Source organism: Mustelus asterias, chromosome 19 (genome assembly GCF_964213995.1).
Source record: "Mustelus asterias chromosome 19, sMusAst1.hap1.1, whole genome shotgun sequence".
NCBI classification, from domain to species: domain Eukaryota; kingdom Metazoa; phylum Chordata; class Chondrichthyes; order Carcharhiniformes; family Triakidae; genus Mustelus; species Mustelus asterias.
Window position 1 is genome coordinate 67,945,619 of NC_135819.1, and position 13,946 is coordinate 67,959,564.

The following is a 13,946-nucleotide window of genomic DNA, read 5'->3' on the forward strand; positions in this document are numbered from 1 at the left end:
GGAGCTGATCAAGCGTGGTCAATGCTGCGATACTGGGGATGTGTGGCCTGAGCAAGAACACTGATGTTGGTGTGTCTCTCCTGCCAATGGACTTGTAGGATCATGTGGAGGCAGTGCTGATGGCACTTCTCCAGGGTTTTGAGGTGCTTGCTGTACATAGTTCACATCTGAGCCATATATGAGTGTGGGTGTCACTACTATTCTGCAGACCATGAGCTTGGTGCCTTGTCTTCAAACACTCTCATGGCACACATCAACTCCAGTCTCCCAGATTGCCTGGATCCACTACAGTCCGCCTTTCGTCCCAACAGTTCCACAGCAATGCCATTTCCCTGGCCATACACTCAACCCAGGAACACTTCAAGAAACTACGAAAAGTGGTGAATGCAGCTCAGTCCATCACACAAACCAGCCTCCCATCCACTGACTCCATCTTCACTTTCCGTTGACTCAGAAAAGCAGCCAGCATAATCAAGGACCCCACACTCCACTCCATTAGGAAAAAGATACAAAATTCAGAAGTCACATACCAACCGACTCAAGAAGAGCTTCTTCCCTGCTGCCATCAGACTTTTGATGGTGCTATCACATATTAAGCTGATCTTTCTCCCTACCTTACCCTATATTCAGCACCCTATCCTTTCCCCTATGTACTCTATGAACAGTATGTTTTGTCTGTATAGCTGGTAAGAAACAATATTTTTTACTGTATCCAAATACCTGTGACAATAATAAATCAATTCAATTCAATGGACCTTTCTCCCTGGGATTCATTAAGTACAGTGGTCGCCTCATGAGGGTGGCACTGGTCTGTGGGTCCCCACTGTTCCTCTCATACTGTCTCGTAGTTAATGGCCCTGCTGCTCCTCTCATACTCTCTCGCTGTTATTGCCCTACTGCTCCTCTGATACTGTCTCATAGTTAATGGCTCTGCTACTCCTCTCTCACAGTTAAGAGCCTCACTGTCTCTCTTGCACTCTCCCAGGATTTTCTGCAATGTCACTGTTTTGTCTCGCCTCTCTCTCCACGCTCTTTATTGAAGCCTTGCCTTTCTTTCTCTACGCTCTTTATGGAATCATCTCTTTCTCCATGCTCTTTATTGAAATTCCGCCTCTCACTCCATGCTCTTTATTGAAGTTTCTAGTACTAATCCTAAATTTGTGCTCCTTTTCATAGGTCAGTGGAAATAAGTATAACAATTACCTCCTTAAGCCCTTCCAAAGTTTTGAATATTTCTATTATCTGATATATATTTGTCCCTTTTGGCTCACTGTAGAGCCCTGCTGTAGTAATGTATACAGGGAGGTGATGCAGTGTGATGTTGAGCAGCAGGTATGAGAGAGAACACATCGCAATAAAGTTATGTTCATTTATCAAGTGTTCCTGAGCGTCATTCTCCAAATACACAACAAAACTAGCAACGAGGATAGCAGATGTGCGCTTGCTAAACCACTCGAAAAAAGTTGTTTAAGCAAAGTCAGAAAAAGGGGAACTTGTCACATGTACGCGTCTCAGTGCTTTCTACAGAGAAAGTCTGTTGGCTAGTATGGGTGTGAGTTAAAGATCAACTGGAAAACAGATTCTAGAGGTGGCTGTAGTAAATGACGGACTAAAGCTCAAAGTAATGCTTCATGTAAATAAGTAAACCGAAGTAGCTGCTGGAACGTAATTGCAAAATATACACATGGGAAACCTGCATGAGTAAAAATGGTGGGAGTTTTCAGCATCGCCTGGAGTCTTTCACAAAAATGTGGAACAATGGAACTCTTATACTGAACATTTTGATTACTTTGTGCTGGAGAACCAAATAGGTGAAGACATTATGGTGCGCACTTTCCTGAGCATGATGGCAGAAACAACTTATGTTCATTTATCAAGTGTTCCAGAGTGTCATTCTCCAAAAGTACAACACTTTCTGCTACAGTTCTAAATTTTACGATTCCTATTTCATAATCCTAATAAATTCATATAATCTTCACTGCCTCTTTTCCATGTGTTCATTATCTCCAAAACTGCATAGTATTCCAAATGTAGCTTCGGTTAATATCTTGCACAATTCCCCCATCATGACCTTCATTCTGCATTCAGTGCACCCATTAATAAAAGCCATAATTTTTTTTTGTCTTTTCTATGGTTACTGTAATTCTGTTTTTGAAGGTTTTCAAGATGATGACAAATGTTGACAGTAAATGGAGGAAAAATATTCTATTGGCCAAGTGGGTCAGTAATGAGGTCATAGATATAAAATCATCCATAAATGGTCTAGAGGGGAGATGGCAAGAAATGTTTTCACTCAGAGTTGTCAGGATCTGTCATGATCGACCACAAAAGGTGGAGAAAGCCCATTCCATCAATAATTTTAAAAAGGAGTTGCACAAGTAGCTGAAGATGAGGATCTTACAGGGGTACAGACAAAAAAATGGGCATATGCAATTAAGCACAACTGCTCCTTCAAAGAGCCAGCCCAGGCACAATGGGCCAAACAGTCTCCTTCTCTGCTGCAAGTTTAAATGATTCTATATCTGCATCGTTGTCTTTACAAATTTCTGTGTCACTTTATCGAAGAATGTGGGGAAAGGTGCATTTTTAAGTTGTGGTTTTTAAATAAAGTCATGAACAATCTCATAATGTTAGCAATAACATAAAGTAAAAAAATAAAAGTAAAGTTCATTTATCAGTCACAAGTAAGGCTTACATTAACACTGCAATGAAATTACATGCTTCTATTCTGGGAATTAAAGAAACAGAGATGATATTGAAGAATTACCTCTTGTAGTACTGTACTCTTCTCTAGTTGTTGGTAAGGATTGGATCCACCTCCTAAAAGGAATACAAGGAATGAAGGTGAAAATGATGCACAGATGATCAATATTGTACTGTAAATTAACTAGTCCAAAAGCTATCACGATAAATATTTGTGCTCACATTACATTCCAAGATTTTTTTTACACCATTCTTTTACCTCATAGATTTGCACACCCTCAATGGTATAACATCGTCAGTTTAACCATTTCCATAAATATCAAAAATGCCATACCACTAATTTTACAACCAGCACGAAGATTATATGATTGGTAGATTTCACCTATTTTCCACACACATCTGTGTAGCCTATACTGACAGGATGACCATTTAATCATACATTGTAGAAGAATAACATTCCATCATACGTTGAAATAGTTTCACCGTGCAAATAATAGGCAGAGCTGTTGAAATTAACTATTGAAATTAACATAAATGCAATGTTCATGAGCTCCCTGACTGCTTATGAAATTAGTTCAGCCTTTAGTGCAATACTTTCATTAAAACATAGAACATTACAGCGCAGTACAGTCCCTTCGGCCCTCGATGTTGCGCCGACCAGTGGAACCAATCTAAAGCCCATCTAACCTACACTATTCCAATATCATCCATATGTTTATCCAATGACCATTTAAATGCCCTTAATGTTGGCGAGTCCACTACTGTTGCAGGCAGGGCATTCCACGCCCTTACTTCTCTCTGAGTAAAGAACCTACCTCTGACATCTGTCCTATATCTATCACCCCTCAATTTAAAGCTATGTCCCCTCATGCTAGCCATCACCATCCGAGGAAAAAGGCTCTCACTGTCCACCCTATCTAATCCTCTGATCATCTTATATGCCTCTATTAAGTCACCTCTTAACCTTCTTCTCTCTAACGAAAACAACCTCAAGTGCCTCAGCCTTTCCTCATAAGACCTTCCCACCATACCAGGCAACATCCTGGTAAATCTCCTCTGCACCCTTTCCAATGCTTCCACATCCTTCCTATAATGTGGCGACCAGAACTGTACGCAATACTCCAAGTGCGGCCGCACCAGAGTTTTTTACAGCTGCAACATGATCTCATGGCTCCGAAACTCAATCCCTCTACCAATAAAAGCTAACACACCGTACGCCTTCTTAACAACCCTATCAACCTGGGTGCCAACTTTCAGGGATCTATGCACATGGACACCGAGATCTCTCTGCTCACCCACACTACCAAGTATCTTACCATTAGCCCAGTACTCTGTATTCCTGTTACTCCTTCCAAAGTGAATCACCTCACACTTTTCCACATTAAACTCCATTTGCCACCCCTCAGCCCAGCTCTGCAGCTTATCTATGTCCCTCTGTAACCTGCAACATCCTTCCGCACTGTCCACAACTCCACTGACTTTAGTGTCATCCGCAAATTTACTAACCCATCCTTTTATGCCCTCATCGAGGTCATTTATGAAAATGACAAACAGCAGTGGCCCCAAAACAGATCCTTGCGGTACACCACTAGTAACTGAACTACAGGATGAACATTTTCCATCAACCACCACCCTCTGTCTTCTTACAGCTAGCCAATTTCTGATCCAAACCGCTAAATCACCCTCAATCCCATGCCTCCATATCTTCTGCAATAGCTTACCGTAGGGAACCTTATCAAACGCTTTACTGAAATCCATATACACCACATCAACTGCTTTACCCTCATCCACCTCTTTGGTCACCTTCTCAAAGAACTCAATAAGGTTTGTGAGGCACGGCCTACCCTTCACAAAACCGTGTTGACTATCCCTAATCAAATTATTCCTTTCTAGATGATTATAAATCCTATCTCTTATAATCCTTTCCAAAACTTTGCCCACAACAGAAGTAAGGCTCACTGGTCTATAATTACCAGGGGTTGTCCCTACTCCCCTTCTTGAACAAGGGGACAACATTTGCTATCCTCCAGTCTTCTGGCACTGTTCCTGTAGACAATGACGACATAAAGATCAAAGCCAAAGGCTCTGCAATCTCCTCCCTAGCCTCCCAGAGAATCCTGGGATAAATCCCATCCGGCCCAGGGGACTTATCTATTTTCACACTTTCCAGAATTGCTAACACCTCCTCCTTATGAACCTTAATCCCATCTAGTCTAATAGCCTGTATCTCAGTATTCTCCTCGACAACATTGTCTTTTTCCTGTGTGAATACTGATGAAAAATATTCATTTAGCGCCTCTCCAATCTCTTCGGACTCCACGCACAACTTCCCACTACTATCCTTGACTGGCCATTATCTTACCCTAGTCATTCTTTTGTTCCTGACATACCTATAGAAAGCTTTAGGGTTTTCCTTGATCCTACCTGCCAAAGACTTCTCATGTCCCCTCCTGGCTCTTCTTAGCTCTCTCTTTAGGTCCTTCCTGGCTAACTTGTAACTCTCAAGCGCCCTAACTGAGCCTTCACGTCTCATCTTTACATAAGTCTCCTTCTTCCTCTTCACAAGAGATTCAACTTCTTTAGCAAACCACAGTTCCCTTGCTCAACCACTTCCTCCCTGCCCGACAGGTACATACTTGTCAAGGACACGCAGTAGCTGTTCCTTGAACACGCTCCACATTTCAATTGTGCCCATCCCCTGCAGTTTCCTTCCCCATCCTATGCATCCTAAATCTCGCCTAATCGCATCATAATTTCCTTTCCCCCAGCTATAACTCTTGCCCTGCGGTATCTACCTATTGTGCTTTCTATTAGTCAAGATAAATCATTTTTATTGCAGAAAGTGGTGGGAAAAGTATCTCTGCAGAATTTACTAAACTTCTCTGCAGATTTCCATGGGTTGGACTCGCATACCCAACATTTTATATTGTAGCCAGCAAACATATAAACAAATTATTTAACTATAATTTATAAAATGACAATTAACTTGCAGCTTATCTATTTTCACAACATTTTGCTTTTAGCTGGAAAATTCTACGAATTCTGTTACAAGCATAACTTCATGGCCCGTAAGTTCTGTGTAGTGGATTGCCACTCTGCTCCTACTTGCTTATCTGGAAATGAAGCCGCTTCTTTCTCACCCAACCTTCTGACTTATGCTGGACGGGAAAAGAGTAGTGCAGCACTTTCCCAACGCCTTGTGTCCAGGGCAGTGGAGTTGGAAGCAAGGAAGCCATGCCCTCTTTTTACCCCACTAGGAGTCAGATGGTGAGTGGCGGGTGGTCAGTGTGGAGGGTGGTCAGTGGATGGGTCAGATGATCAGGAGAGTGGTCAGTGACGAGTATGGGTGGTCGGGGGGTATGGTTGGTGAGGGTCAGTACTATAGTTATCCAGAAGTTAGGAGTGGTTTTAAGGATGGTTCCCATTATTCTATCCGAAAGAGGAAAATGATATTATAATCACTATCTGAAAGCACAATGAAATTCTGAACAAGCAGCAGATTCTAGGTTTGATCTCCTAGTCTGTGCTGCTATGCTAGCTGATTGCAGCCAAATTGTCATTTGGGATACAACTGGCCTCAGGGTTCATGGTCTAATGAAAGGAGAAAAAAGAAAATCAGCCAAGGCATCGCTAATTCCAAAGACAGAAAATGCTGGAAAATCTCAGCAGGTCTGACAGCAGCTGTGGAGCGAGGATAGAGCCAATGTTTTGAGTCAGGATGACCTTTCATCAGAGCTATTCTCTCTCCACAGATGCTGTCAGACCTGCTGAGATTTTCCCCCATCTTGTGTTTTTGTTTCGGATTCCAGCATCTGCAGTATTTTACTTTCCTCTTATTGCTAATTACTGTCCAGTGACCTCTAAGAAGTGTGAATGCAGGTCAAGGCCAGTGTCAGGTTTAGCAGTCATGCCCCTAAAATAAAATCATCTCCCTATTAAATTCACACAAGATTGGCCACTTGGATTAGGTACCAGAGGGTTACGAGCACCTGCTCAACAAACTATGAAAGAAAATGAACAAAGAACAAAAAACCTTGGGATATAGTTCTACCACACTTAATAGTTTAATCCAGTGGTTCCCAAACTTTTTTCACTGGGCCGCACTTTCGGAATAAAAATTTGCTCGCGCCTCACCAAATGTTTTATTGATAAGAAATACATTCAAAAACAAAAAAAAAACAACTCCTAGCAGTGCTTGATTCATAACATAGAACACAAGTACTTTATAATATGACATCCAGAAAGTATAAAACAATCACTTTGGAAAAATATCTAATCCATGTTTAAATGTTTCTTTGATTGTCCTTGAATCTTCCCGCCACACTTGCCATCCTCTCTTGCCGCACCCTTTGGGAACCACTGGTTTAATACAATGCCACAATGGGTAGATGCCTTAGACAGACCCAGTATACTGCATCTTTGTTTATCTTTTGGATTCTACTGGAGATTACTACACTAACTTGAAAATATGCTTGGGCTCTATAGCCAAGACTGGAGCCTGGCTTTCTAATCGTGGACACTAACTAGATTGTGATAATGATTTTCAAGATTCAGTGGTAGCATCTAACAAAGCCCATCTAATTGTACTAACATCCACATTTTCATAAAATTCTTTTAGTCTTGTGATACAGCGGACGGGAGCCAAATGCACCATGTGACTCTTAAAGGCAACATGACACTACCTAGCAAGAATCACAACCAAGAATCACAAGTGTGCAGTTGCTGATGTATTATCACACTTTTATCATCTGGAATATGCTTTTAAAAGCACAATGGAAGAAATTTCTTTCATATGGTTGTTAAGTATGCGCCATATCCACAAATGGAATGGATTGATTGAACGCAAGTCACAACACCAGCATCCAAGCTCATGATCAAAATTTACACCATAATTTAATCAACTAACTTTAGTTCTGAACAATAGAGCATTGAAAAGAAAACTAATCTACAAAGTTTCCCAAGATAATTACTGTCTCCTGCATGTACTGCAGAAACAAATCTGTTAACAGTTACATCAAAATAAGGCTATGATTTCCCCCGGGAAATGGCAAAACAATAAACCTTGAAAACCAGAATTGTTTCTTCTTCCAGCCTCACAGGTCAATTTTTACAACTTCAGATAATTAACAATTGCAAATTTCTTTTGCAGATCTTGGCATTTCTGTCCCTGCCTCCATGGGCAATTTCTTTCCCCCACCAAGAGTAATAATGCATTAATTCCACTATATAGTATAGAGACACACACAGCTTGAGCAAGAACTAGAATGTTACCTTACTTCAAGTGATTGAGAGGTACCAATAAGTATACAAATATTTATCATGTTTAGATTATAGGTCAATAAAGATCATAAGGAGAAGCATTTTTATGCTGTATGCAAAGACCTTACAGAAGATCAAAGCTCAGTTTTAGGACCACCTATTAGAAATTCCCAATGAAAACGCAATACCAGATGGATAGCTTCAGGAGCTAAGCAAAACATTTTGGTAGCTATAAGCAATAATGCTGACTAAGTTCAGGAGAAAATAACCATTGTAGGATAAGTCCAAAACTCTGAAGTCATCAAAACAATTTGATGGTTGAATCATAGTGACCTTTAGCTCAGAACTCTATGAATAGCATTTGATGTACTTTCAGTATTAGTTTAGGTAGGTGCATATGGACCTATCCTTATCCACCTATCAAAGATTTACCAATCTACAAAACAGCCCAGACAGCAAAAATCTCACAAAATTTCACTTCAAACGACAAATATACTCAGAGAAAAGATTTGTTAAGTTGACTATCCACGACCTAGTTTACAGATCAACTCCAAGCCAAGGATTTTACTGGATCAATCGAGGACAGCCCAATGGATGTCACCAATCCAGAGTATTTCTGTGTCCCTTCCTGATTTCAATTTCAAACTTCAATGCCCAAACTTGTGGGAATTTTGTCTTAATGACAAGTGATGTGACTTTGGCGACTGCAGCATTCTCAAATATGATTTGCCTTGCTCCACCTGTGTAATGCACCTAAGCCATACCATCTAAATCTCAGCAGTCCCCTCAGACTGATAAAAATACCATCAAAAATACTGTTCTATCAGTCCTGCATTCTTCCAATGCTTTTGTTGGGATTGAAGGTATATATCCACCCTGATCCTGTATCTGTTCACCACCTAAAGTCATAAAGTCATACAGTGCAGAAAAGGTCCATCAGCCCATCAAGTCTGCACTGACAATAACTACCACTAAAGTCACACCAATCACATTTTCCAGCACTTGTCCCATATCCACGAACATTATGGTGTTTCAGGTGCTCATCCAAATACTTTTTAAAGGTTGTAAAGTTTCTAGCCTCCTCTACCTTGATGTGGAGATGCCGGCGTTGGACTGGGGTAAACACAGTAAGAAGTTTAACAACACCAGGTTAAAGTCCAACAGGTTTATTTGGTAGCAAATGCCACTAGCTTTTGGAGCGCTGCCTCTTCATCAGGTGGAGTGGAGAAATGCATTTCTCCACTCCAACTGACGAAGGAGCAGCGCTCCGAAAGCTAGTGGCATTTGCTACCAAATAAACCTGTTGGACTTTAATCTGGTGTTGTTAAACTTCTTACTGTCTCCACTACCTTCCCAGGCAACGCATTCCAGATTCCCACCACCTAGTCCTTATCCACTTATCTAAACTAATCTTGAATGTTGACAGTTTCAGGTTCAACCACTAACCCTGGAAGTAAATTCTGCAGCCTCAGCAACTATGTTCTAAGTTTATGTAAATTTAGAAACTTGGTCAGATGCCAGAAGGCTGACGGATCCTGTAGAATTCCATTCAGCAAAATAGAGCAAGAGTTTTCTTTGATGGTGGGTGGGAGTGGGGTGGGTTGAACATGCTGTGTGACCCTATGCAAATAGTTACCTATAAAATGGACATTGTAGTAGTTAGTGCATTACTATTCATCTGCAGCCAACCTATCATTAGCTGCCCTAAGAAGCTAGTGATGGGCCTTCCCCTTTAACTACTGCAGTCCTTGTGCTAAAATAGCTCACATGATGATGTTAGTCAGTATTCCAGGATATTGATCCAGCACTGATAATATATGCCCAAGTCACAATCATGTGTTGTTTGGAGTGGAGTGCAAAAATGATGGTATACCCATAATTATGCTGCTTGTCCTTCCTGTGGGCTGAGAAATACCATCTAAGTAAGAAAAAAGTTGAGAAACTTCCAAGTGCATGCAGAGTTCCGCTGGCACTGCAGTGCAATTGAAGGTCAGAAGACTGGTTAGTTTCTCACTGACTGTACAGCTAAACATCAATAAAAGCAATGTGCAATTATATTGCAGTTTAAATTAGTAAGAATGTCCCAAGATACATAATGGGAGTGTTATCAGACAAAACTTGACACTGAAATCCCAAAAGAAATATGAGGACACATGTTCAAAATTCCGGTCATAGAAGTTTTAAAGGAGAGAGGTAGAGAGGAAACAAAGTTTAACTTATGGCCCAGACAACTGAAGGCATAACCATCAATGTTTTTTTGGTTCATGGGATGTGATTGTCACTATCAAAACCAGCATTTGTTGTCCATCCCTAATTGTCCTTGAGAAGTGGTGAAGAGCAGTCTTCTTGAATTGCTGCAGTCCCACACTGCTGTTCAGTCAGGAATTCTAGGATTTTGATCCAGCAACAATAAATAAGGGGTGACAAAATTTCAAGTCAGGAAATCGTGCACTTTAGCAAGGAACTTGCAGATCGTGGTATTCCCATATGCCTACTGTTCTTGTTCTTCTAGATGGCAGAGCTCGAGTTTCAGCAGGCACTGTTGAAGAAGCCTTGGTGAGCTGCTGCTGTGAGGGGCAGCATGGGGGCACGGTGGCACAGTAATTAGCACTGCTGCCTCACAGCGCCAGGGACCCAGGTTCAATTCTGGTCTTGGGTGACTGTCTATGTGGAGTTTGCATGTTCTCTCTGTGTCTGCATGGGTTTCCTCTGGGCTCTCTGGTTTCCCCCAGTCCAAAGATGCGCAGATTAGGGGAATTGGCCACGCTAAATTGCCCCTTAGTGTCCCAAGGTGTGTAGGTGGGGGGGATTAACAGGTAAATGCACAGGGTTACAGGGATAGGGCAGCGGGGCGGGCTTGGGTATGATGCTCTGTTGGAGGCATCATACCCAAGCAGACATTTGATGGCCTCCTTCTGCACTGTAGGATTCTATGATCCTTGTGGAAGGTAAACACTGAAGTCACAGTGCACCAGTGATGGAAACAGAAGGGAGTTGCTCTTACTGGTAACCAGGCATTGCAGAACATCTAGCCTCTGACCTGCTCTTATAGACACAGTATTTATGTGCCTGATACAGTTCATACAATATTTTTCTGTTCATCCAAAACTCGATGTTGGACAAGCTGCCTGACAAATCAGAGGTAGTAGAGTGATCAGGAGCAGTGAGGAAACACAAACACACACACATGTGGAATCTGATGTTTGGGACTGAGGGGCAGCATGTTGATCAGAGTTAGGGGAAGTCAAGGTTACATTGTTACAGGACATCATTAAGAGTGTGTGTCTGATAACCAGGGCCATTCTTTTACTGACTTGTTGTGTGCTACCTAAAATGAAGTGGGTATAATCCCGGTCTCCAGATACCTCTACCGTACTAAGTTCTACGACTGGCACAGTGGTTAGCACTGCTGCCTCTCAGCACCAGGGGATCAGGTTCAATTCCCAGCTTGGGTCACTATCTTGGGTTTGCGTAGGTTTCCTCTGGGTGCTCCAGTCTCCTCCCAGTCTGAAAGACATGCTGGTTAGGTGCGTTGGCTGTGCTAAATTTTCCCTCAGTGTACCTGAACAGGTGCTGGATTGTGGCGACAATGGGATTTTCACTGTAACTTCATTGCAGTGTTAATGTAAGCCGACTTGTGACAATAATAAATAAACTTTAAAACCATGAATAAACCAGGCTGACTGGTCAATCACTCGCACACACCCAGCTCAAAAGTAGGTAAGAGTCTGTCACAGATCCTGCCATCACTTGATGTACCAAACAACCACCCTCCCCCCCCATCAGACCACAGTGAATGTATTGTAAATTTTACACCAATCTCTGGGCAGGGCGGCACGGTAGCACAGTGGTTAGCACTGCTGCTTCACAGCTCCACGGTCCCGGGTTCAATTCCCGGCTCGGGTCACTGTCTGTGTGGAGTTTGCACATTCTCCTCGTGTCTGCGTGGGTTTCCTCTGGGTGCTCCGGTTTCCTCCCACAGTCCAAAGATGTGCGGGTTAGGTTGATTGGCCAGGTTAAACAAAAATTGCCCCTTAGAGTCCTGAGATGCGTAGGTTTGTGGGATTAGCGGGTAAATATGTGGGGGTAGGGCCTGGGTGGGATTGTGGTCGGTGCAGACTCGATGGGCCGAATGGCCTCCTTCTGCACTGCAGGGTTTCTATGATTCTATGATTCTCTACGTGTTCAGTGACTGCTGTTGACATTGACAGAAGCATTTCCCCCTCACAGGCCTTTAGTCCGAGGGTGAATTATTCCAACTGTCACCACGGCAGCCGGAGCTGAGCCTCCCCACCCTCCCTCTCGCAGCAAAGGTGCTGCTGAGCGGGGCCGGGCCGACTGCAGCTTGTCCCCAGGCACCGAGAGCCCACAGGGCCCGGAGCCCAGCTCCGGGAGAGCGCCAGGCCTGTGCCTCCCCCCGCGCCGCCGGAGCTTCACCGTGAAACCGAACAAGATCGAAAAGCCGCCGCTAACTCCGCCTTACTGACCCAACTCCTCGTCTTTCTTATCGAATTTCTTCATCATGTTGACAGCGCCGAGCCTGTGGCCGGGAAGAGCCGCTAAACCACACCCCCCTCCCCCTGATGGACAGTTAGAGTACCCGCCCCCCCAGCCCTGACTGAGGTTAAAACAATTGCCATCAAAGCTCACAACCTGAAACATTCACTCTGATTCTGTCGCCACAGAAGCTGCCAGACCTGCTGAGAACTTCCAGCATTTTCTCTCTTTAATTCAGATTTCCACTATCTGCAATATTTTGCTTTTGTACAGGCGCGGGGCCTCCAGGATGATTGACATCTCAATGCAGATACTGCCCCGCCCCTCGGAGTGATTGACAGCTCAATGTGCTGTGAGCCCCGCCCCTTGGAATTGTTGGCAGTTTAGTGCAGATACTGCCCCGCCCCTCGGAGTGATTGACAGCTCGATGTGCTGTGAGCCCCGCCCCTTGGAATGGTTGGCAGTTCAGTGCAGATACTGCCCCGCCCCTCGGAGTGATTGACAGCTCAATGCAGATACTGCCCCGCCCCTCAGAGTGATTGACAGCTCAATGTGCTGTGAGCCCCGCCCCTTGGAATGATTGGCAGTTCAGTGCAGATACCGCCCACCCCTCAGAGTGATTGACAGCTCAATGCAGACACTACCCCGCCCCTCAGAGTGATTGACAGCTCAATGCACTGTGAGCCCCGCCCCTTGGAATGATTGGCAGTTCATTGCAGATACTGCCCCGCCCCTCAGAGTGATTGACAGCTCAATACATCGCCCCTCAGAATGATTGACAGCTTGTTGCAGTACTACCCCACCCCTCAGTGTTATTTTCAGCTCAATGCAGACACTGCTCCACCCTTTGTAATGATTGGCAGCTCATTGCACATGGAGTCCCACCCCTGACAATGATTGGCAGCTGCACCCCAGAAATGCATGACTGAACTCACCTGATAAAGGAGCAGCACTCCGAAAGCTCGTGATTCCAAATAAACCTGTTGGACTTTAACCCTATCATAGAGTTATAGAGGTTTACAGCATGGAAACAGGCCCTTCAGCCCAACTTGTCCATGCCACCCTTTTTTTTAAACCCCGAAGCTAATCCCAATTGCCTGCATTTGGCCCATATCCCTTTATACCCTTACCAATGTAACTGTCTAAATGTTTCTTAAAAGACAAAATTGTACCCGCCTCTACTACTACCAGCTTGTTCCAGACACTCACCACCCTCTGTGAGAAAGAATTGCCCCTCTGGCCACTTTTGTATCTCTCCCCTCTCATCTTAAATCTATGCCCTCTAGTTTTAGACTCTCCTACCTTTCAGAAAAGATATTGACTATCTAGCTGATCTGTGCCATTCATTATTTTATAGACCTCTATAAGATCACCCCTCAGCCTTTGACGCTCCAGAGAAAAAATTCCCAGTCTATCCAGCCTCTCCTTATATCTCAAACCATCAAGTCCCGGTAGCATCCTAGTAAATCTTTTCTGCACTCTTTCTA

The 13,946-nt window shown here is 43.4% G+C and overlaps 1 protein-coding gene across 1 annotated transcript in view; it reads right to left on the reverse strand.

Moving 5' to 3' along the window:
* Window positions 1-12,541, reverse strand: part of copg2 (COPI coat complex subunit gamma 2) — a 49,222-nt gene extending 36,681 nt beyond the window's left edge. The window contains exons 1-2 of the mRNA XM_078235813.1: window positions 12,450-12,541; window positions 2,768-2,820 (exon numbers count right to left, since the gene is read on the reverse strand). Of these exons, the coding sequence (XP_078091939.1) occupies window positions 2,768-2,820; window positions 12,450-12,486 (90 nt within the window). The 5' untranslated portion in view covers window positions 12,487-12,541. The remainder of the gene's footprint in view (window positions 1-2,767; window positions 2,821-12,449) is intronic.
* Between the last annotated feature and the right edge of the window lie 1,405 nt (window positions 12,542-13,946).